Here is an 8,558-nt window from a genome sequence, read left to right on the forward strand (position 1 = left end):
TCAACACCTTGTTTCAAGTATGCTTCTCCAGAGTTTTGGCTCTCTACAAACACCCAGGTCCTCCTAAGGCCATGGACCATGCTAAAAGCTGACTTTACGGGTAGGTATAGAGAGTCAGTGCTGTCAAGGAGCTCCTATTCTAGTGACTGTAGAAGAAAATGCCCACAGGAAGCATCACCTGAATGGATTGAGTTTTTAAATGAGTTTTGTTCTGTGGAATTTTTTTTCCATTTCACCAATTTTATTTTTAAGGAGTTATTTTCATTTTCCAATTCACTAATTCTGTTTTTTGGGGAGTTGTTTTCTTTTTCCACTCTCTCTTTTAATGAGTTACAGGCCTTATCCAGACCCTCTTGGAAGCTTCCCTTTTCTTTCTCCATTTTTCTTCTAGCTCTTGTTTAAGAGCCTTTTTCATTTCTTCTCTGAGAACCTTATGTGGTGGGGACCAGATCATATCCACCTTTGGGCTTTCATCTAGAGACAAACTGTTTTTAGTCTCTTCAAGGTGTGAAATCTGCTCTCTTTCAGTATAGAAGCTACCTATAGTTAGAGCCTGCTTTGTCTTTTTACTCATTTTAACAACAATAACAAAAAAATGCTGCAGTCTGCTTATGAGGGACAGTGGGGTATTTCCAAGCTGCCTCTACAGACAACAGGAAGTAGCAGTGAAGTGTCACTGGAAGGCAGCAGCTGCGCTGGGATTAGCGGTTGCGTGCTGAAATCGTGCTGAGCCCCTCCCAGGGCTGGGTGGGTGTGGCCAGATCCTGAGAGACTCTAGCATTTTGGGATTATAATCTTTACCTTTTGTGTTTATAGCTTCTCTGCTGATCTACTGGATTGCTGCCAGGTCAGAGTAGCTGACACTGTGATAGAGTTCTCCCCGCAGATTTTCAGCCAGCAGAGACCACACCCCGCCCCCCTCTGGTCTGCTCAGCGAAAGCTGTTCTCTGTGCTCTCACTGCCTATCTGCCTGAGTCTGTGTCTGGCCTAGCCCTGTTTCATCCCCACGTGCAAGCGAGACCTTTTCTGGCAAATTTTAAGATTATCTTCTGTTGGTAATGTGTTGTGGGTTCTGACAATCAAGCACTAATTCAGAGGCTGAGTTTTGTAAAAATAGTTTGAAGTAGAGAAGAGCTCAGAAAAACACATGTGTCCTCTCCTCCATCTTGGCTCTGCCCCCTCTAATTTAAATTTGAATGGTTGCATTCAAGAGCAGAGGCCAGAGACACTTCAAATGGGAAAAAACGACACATGTGACTACTTATAAAGTTTTCATGATTTAAATCAAATTTTTTTTAAATAAAAAGTTTTAGAGAGAGAACAATTGTTACCCCAAATGTCTTTTCTCTAAAATAGTGGACACAAGGGTTTCTAGCAGAAATTATTTGAAATTCACATGATTCACTCGATAAGACAAAATCCCTTGGTCTTCTCATGACAATAACAAAATGAAGTGCTCAGAAGCAGTCTACAGCACTGGTGCATGTTTCAGAATCCCAAAGAATACAAAGTTCCCAAACAAAATCAATACTAGCCTTGTCTTCATTTGAAGTACAATTTGGACTGCAAATTACAGGGGAAGGTCTATGAGTGAGGGAGCATACGTTAGGGTTTAAAAGGAAAAAAACACATTGGAAATCAACTAGTCTCATAGTCTTTCTTTTAGTGATGTGGAAACCGAGGACCATAGGAGGTGAAATTACATTACTAAGGTGATGCAGATCTGTAATGGAAGAGCCAGTATTTGAACCAAAGTATTTCAATCAGTTTTAGTCAGTATCTTGGAGAAAATGGGCATTCAAATGTGTTTACTTAAGGGTCAAAATAGAAAGACATAGCTCCTCTCTTCAAGGAGCTAAAAGACTGTTTATCTAAGAAGGCTGTAAGCAAACCCTTTACCCACCCAATGAAAAATTTTATCTTATTTAGAATTTCTTTCTAGAGATGATCCATGTGATAAAAGTTAATCTGTGTATAATGACTAAATTATAAAATCTTAGTTCAGTCTTGTACCAAAAAAAATCCAACTCAGCAAAATGTTTCTGCATGTTTCATTCACTAAATGAGCTCTTCATTGTGTCTCAATGCCATTCTTAAGAAGAGAAGACCAATAGTAACAAGATATTTGTTGTTGTTGTTGTTTTTGGCAGTGACTTTCAACAAAAGATCAAGGGACAATGATTGTTTTTATGATAAGAATGTACCACACCGGCTCTATTAATGTTTCGCATCCCATTTTGAAACTGCAATTCTTTCTTTCCGCCAATTAGAATTGGGGAAAGAATTAGCATTTAATATGGACAACAAAAACATCTCCAACTCCCCCACCTCCAGACAAAACTTTAATTTTCGGTCCAGAAGCACATCAAAATGTATCAACCAGAAGTAAATCTAAAATTTAAGCATGAGGAACAAAGGTCTTTAAAAAAGGGTGACCATTTGAGATTAGCAGCAGTTACATTGAAACAATGTAGGGTAGTCTTCAGTATTAGATGCTACTTTTATATTCACAAATTTCAAATAAGGATTAGACCCTCAAATTTAAACCCATTTAAATGACTATAATATACTTAATGACACTTAGGCACTCTCCCCACTACCTCACTCCCCCTTAAAAGATATCACATGCTGTAGTTCCTAGCAGTATCATATTTTTTTCTGATTTTGTTAATAATATAAGCAATTCTCATTTCAGAAGGTTCATGTCTAAGAACAAATAAAGGGAAAGGTTTAATTTAGGAACAGACAGTGTATCAATATAGTAAAGAAAGCACAGACGAATAACAATGTGACTAGAAGTCAATTTAATTTGAGCAATTTTGAAACAATTTTTGTATCATGTGGAGAAAAAGCCAATCACAGGTGAGACACGGGACATAGTTTAAAAAAATCTTCTAGGAAAAGAGACTTTTTAAAGTTAACAGAAATGGTTGAAAGTGCATGAAAGTTCATGAAAACAACTTCTCTCGGGCTCCCTCCATGTTTATACCAAATTCATCTAAGAATTTCAGAATTTCTCCAGAATTTTCTAAGGAGATTTTGGATAGGAGAAAAGAGCAGCAGAAATTCACCACTTCTTTAAGTTTAATATTGATGGCACCCTTCAGGATTTCATAAACTGTATTCATGCTCAATTCTATGTATCCAAAATACATGAATTTTAGGATATGGTTGAAGGCTGTAGCAGTCAGATCATGCAAAGGAATGGGCTTCTGCTCTCCCTCCTGGCTCTCAGTTGTGAACATTTTCTTAAAGTAGTCACTCTGGGTGGCAAGGAGCACTTTATGGGCCCGGAATTGCTGCTCATCAATAACTAGGGTGACATCAAGAAGCAATCCCCCCTCATACAGTGCTCTGAGGCCAGCAGGGACACTGGCGTCATGGTTGGAGGAAGTAAACCGTTGCACGTCCCCCTCCATGAGTCACCTTGCTGGTCTTGGTCCAGTTACGACTGGGCTGGCGTCTGTGAGAGGAACAGCACCTCCGCCACTGGTATTAATCAGCGTCCCTGTATTGGATCAAATTAGATCAAAGAGAGAAGAGCCATAAGCCATGAGGACTGAACCTTCCTCCTCCCTCCTCCCTCATCCTCTCTCTCCTACCTGTTTTCCCTCCCTCCTCCTCCTCCTCTTCCTCCTGTTCCTCCTAATTCTTCTCCTCCCTCCTCCCTCTTCACCCTTCTCCTCCTCTTCCTCCTCCTTGGCCTCCTCCTCCTCTTCTTCTCTAGAAACAATCTTCCTCCAGGACATGGTGGGGGCACTTTGAGGAGGCCAGTGTAGGGAGAAGCGGCTCCCTGGCTCCTGAGGTGATGCAGTCCCACAGTCCCTTCCCCCAGCCCCAGCGCCACCATCTTTCTTTCTGGAGGTGAAAAGTCTTATGGCTGACAGATAGAATGGGGCCAATTACTGCACTTAAAAGAGGCAAGAGAAAGCCTGGGTGGGCCGCAAGCCCCAGGCACCGTCAGGAACACACAAGTACCCGCACACCGGCACAGGCAGCCCCCCTCCCCCCCACCCCACACACCAGGTGCTGATACTCCCAGGACCTTTGACCCCCTCTTACACACATCCTGCTCAGCACTAAGGGAAACCAAGTGGGGAGAGGGGAGCTTCATGAAAAGGTGGGGGGTGGGAAGGAAGAGAAGAGAGAAGAAATAGAGAGGCTGAGGTAGAAGCAGGGGAGGGGGCACTTACCTTCCTCACAGACACTGAGGCACTAGTAGGACCCTTAGGATCGGTCAGCCTTGAAGATGGCGGTAAGATGGACCTAATGAAGGGGAGGGGCAAAAGGGCTGAAGGGGAGGGCACTGGGGGAGGAGCGCACAGACCTCCAGCTGCTCTGGGCCCCACACGCCCTCACCTGGAGACAAGACTGAGAGCTAACAGAAGGTGGGAGGGGTGGTCATTGTGACATCACCACAGGGCGGCGCTAATCTTCCGGAAGAGAGCGCCAAGGGAAGAGATAGGGGAGGAGACTGTGACATCAGGTCCAGAGCAGCCATGACGGTTGACTGAAAACTCCATGGCCTAATTCTGAAGAATTAGTGGGACAAGGAGCAAACCACAGAAAACAATCGATACTTTTGTTAGAGAGAATGCTAACTGTGAAATGACATAACCAAAATGGGAGAATGCAATCAAAGTCGTCCTTACAGAATTTTTCTTTCTTTAAAGGTTTATTTCAATAAAACAGAAATAGAGCAAATCAAGGTACTGGGCCTAAAATTAAAAACAACAACAACAACAACAACAACAATGAAAATGCATAATTTAAAATATCCAATTAAATAAAAAATTGGAAATCCTGAAAATCAAAGGTAAAAATAATTAACATTGAAAGTAAAACATAAAAATAATAAAAATAAATTGAGTTACTTTTATTAAATAATGAAATAAAGTATTGCTTATTTCATTTTAAAAATAGAATAAAAAACAAATCAGCAGTCTCAAAGCAAAAAGAGTGATTGCATAACCAATGATGATAAAATTAATTATTAGAAAATCGTTTTCACGGTCATATGTTAGGTTAAATGAAAATCTAACTGAAATGTGTGAATAGGTATAAAAAGTATAAATTGTGTATATGAAGACAAGAGGAAATGCACTACCAAAATAATCCCATCACAAAAATAGATACTGAACAAGGCACAAGTGAGTTTCTTTTTTTTTTTTTCACTTAAAACCAAATTCATTTTATTTTGTTTAATACCATCCCTTTTTTCCCCCCGAAATTTTCCTATTACTGTTGAGAATACCACCATCTTCCCAGTCACCTAAACTCATGATCTAATTGACATCCTTGACTCTTCAATATTTTGTAAGATCAAAAGCCTTTGTCAAGGCTTTTCAAATTTTCTTTCATAACATTTCTCTCATAGACTGCCATCATGCTGATACAGACATCTTATTCCTACATTATTGCAACATATTGCTGTTTGTTCTTGGTCACACTCCCCACCACCACCCCCTGTTCTCCTTATTTGATTATGGTATCATCTTTTATTCGCAAATCATGTATTCATTTTGACCTTACTTTGGTATGGGGTATGAGATGTAGGTCTATGTGATGATCTTGTTCCTAATTTCTGGGTTGAAGTGACTTTTCCACTGGATTCAGGATTAGAGGCTTTTCCACTGTATCAGGATCGGAGCTTTTCCACTGGAATCAGGATTTTGTCCCTGTTTGGGCGCCAAAATGTGGGCACAAGTGAGTTTCAAAAAACTCACTTGGGATGTAATCCCAAGGACTGGATAGATATATAATAGAATTCAGCCAACTTTTAAGACAGAATTCATCCAAATTCTTGATGGATTCTTTGATAAAATATGGAAAGCTCTTTTACAGCAAAAATATGGTTTTGATAGTTAAACTAAAGACAGCAAAACAAGGGAAAGAAAATTATGGATCATTTTCCTTAATGAATAGCAATGAAACATTTAAAATCAAATACTACAAGAGGAGATTGCAGTGGTAGGTCACAGAGGGCATTCATTATGACCTGTGGACTTAACACTATGAATATAGGGTTTTTTAATGTTAAGAATCCTATCAGTGTAGCTGACCACTTCAACAGCTAAACCAAAAGAAAACCATGAGATTATATCAAAAGACTCTGAAAAATTGTTAAACAAAATACACCTATTCCCATTAAAAATATTAGAAAGCACAGGAATCAACAAAACCTTTCTTACCATGATAAGTACTATGTATTACAACCTAGTCAAGTATTATATGTTATAAGAAGAAACTTGAAGCCTTATGAATAATATAAGGTTTGAAGAAAGGAAGAACATGATCACCACAATTATTCCATATTGTACTAAAAATCCTAGCTATAGACAGAAGACAAAAATTATAACAAAGAACATTAAAAGTCAGCAAAGATGCAAAAACAACCCTCTTTATAAATGATATTATAAGATACATCATATAATTAAGTATATAATTAGACTACACTAGAGAATCCAATTCAAAAAAAAGTTAGTGGAACAATGGACAACTTTATCAAAGTTAAAGAATACAACATAAACTCACATAAATGATCAGCATTTCTCTAGACTACCAATAAGACCCAGGAGGAAGAGACTGAAAGAGAAATACCATTTAAACCAACAGCAAACATTAGAAAATATTCAGAAATCTCCCTGCCAAGAGCAATCCAGGAACTACATGAAAACAATGAGAAAACACAAATAAAGACATATCTATCCAGCAGGAGAAATATGAATTGCTCATTGGTAGGCTGAGCCAATAAAACTGACAATTCTAGCTAAGTTAATTTACTTATTTGGTGCCACAGCAATTAAACTACCAAAGACTTCTAGAAGTAGAAAAAATAATAATCAAATTCATTTGGGAAGAACATAAGGTAAGGCATTTAAAGGGAATCAAATTAAAAATGGGGAGGAATGTAGTGAAGTAATCCTAGATTTTAAAATAGAGTACAAAGGGGGCAGCTAGGAGGCATAGTGGATCAAGCCTGAAGTCAGTCCTGAAGTAAGGAGGACCTGAGTCCAAATCTGATCTCAGACACTTAACCCTTCCTAGGTGTGTGACCCTGGGCAAGTGACTTGACCTCAAATTGCCACAGCAAAAAAGAAAAAAAATACAATACAAAGCAGGGATCATAAACACAATCTGATAATGGCTAAGATCTAGAGGGGTTGATCAGTGGTATAGGTTAGGTAAACAATACACTATAGGAAATCATCATATTAATATAATGTTTGGTACACCTAACATCCAAGCATTACCATTAAGGATTCATCATTTGACAAAAATTGTTGGGAAGACTGGAAAGCAGTTTGGCAGAACTGAGCAAAAATCTTCATGGCACATCTTAATTAGGTCAAAATGGTAACCTGATTTGGACATGAACTACGGTACCATTGGTTAATCATGGGGGCAAAGAAAAATGTACCCGTCCGACCTAGGGATAAGGGAAGACTTTATGACAAAACAAGAAATAGCATCAAGGGAAACAAAATCGATAATATTGATTACATGAAATTAAATTGGCACAAAAATTGTAAAATCAAAAGTAGAAGAAAATAGGTAAGTAGGGGAAATTGTTAGCAAGTTTCTCACATCGTAATGTTATTTCTCAAATATATAAGGAAGTAAGCTAAAATTGGTTAAGGTCTTTACCTCCAGTATGTCCCCATTTCAGACTGTGCCACACACTCTTACCAGGTGGCCTACACAAGTTGTACCGTGTGGCTCAACTCCCTCACTTGAAAAAATCAGTCATCCAGGGCTCCATATCCAAGTCAGGATCCAAACTAAAATCCTGTCTGGCGTTCAAAGCCTTTTACAAACTACCCACACCCACTTGTCCAGCTTCCTTACGCCTTACACTTTCCCTCAGCTAACTAAAATCCTGTCTGGCGTTCAAAGCCTTTTACAAACTACCCACACCCACTTGTCCAGCTTCCTTACACCTTACACTTTCCCTCAGTTCTGAGATGAATTCTTCAGTACAGAAACTTCTGCCTCCTGGTTGTTCCTAGGACAAGATCTTCAATCTTTCTAATTTGGGCATGTTCTTTCAGTGGCTGCCCCATGCCAGGATCACTCTCCTTTATCATTCCTGCCCTCTGACTTCCCTAGCTTTCTTCAAGTCTCAATTGGATCCCACCATCTGTAGGAGGATTTCCCTTTTCCCGCAAGTTTCGAGCGCCTTCTTTATATTGATCATTTACAATATTTCCTGAATATGACTTGCTTTTTCATGGCTGTTTGTTCACTCTCCCATTAGTCTGTGAGCTCCTTGAGAGAGCAAGGACTATCCAACAATTCTTCCTATTTCCACTGTAGCACAGAGCCTGGCACATAGTAAGCAGCATGAAAAATGTTTCAACTGAATGGAACCAGATTGGCCCCTCTTTCCCAATAAATCTTTCTAGTCCCTCAAGGGCATAAAAAATGCCACCAACAGGAGATCAGGACCTCTCTAACTTGGTTGATTTCTGAAGGACACACAGGTCCTCATACTCTTCCCTGGCTTCCTGCTCTGATAACTGATTTTTTTTTTTAATCTGGAGATGCTAGGGTCTGTG

At 39.4% G+C, this 8,558-nt stretch overlaps 1 protein-coding gene across 1 annotated transcript; it reads right to left on the reverse strand.

The window, feature by feature from the left end:
• Window positions 1-2,798: 2,798 nt before the first annotated feature.
• Window positions 2,799-4,485, reverse strand: LOC116420204 (kelch-like protein 15). The gene is made up of 2 exons (XM_031944508.1): window positions 4,194-4,485; window positions 2,799-3,508 (listed from the first exon to the last, which is right to left on the reverse strand). The coding sequence occupies exon 2, from the start codon at window positions 3,417-3,419 to the stop codon at window positions 2,949-2,951; it is 471 nt and encodes a 156-aa protein (XP_031800368.1). The 5' UTR covers window positions 3,420-3,508; window positions 4,194-4,485; the 3' UTR covers window positions 2,799-2,948.
• Window positions 4,486-8,558: the final 4,073 nt, after the last annotated feature.

The sequence above is a fragment of the Sarcophilus harrisii genome, chromosome X, assembly GCF_902635505.1.
Source record: "Sarcophilus harrisii chromosome X, mSarHar1.11, whole genome shotgun sequence".
Lineage (NCBI taxonomy): Eukaryota > Metazoa > Chordata > Mammalia > Dasyuromorphia > Dasyuridae > Sarcophilus > Sarcophilus harrisii.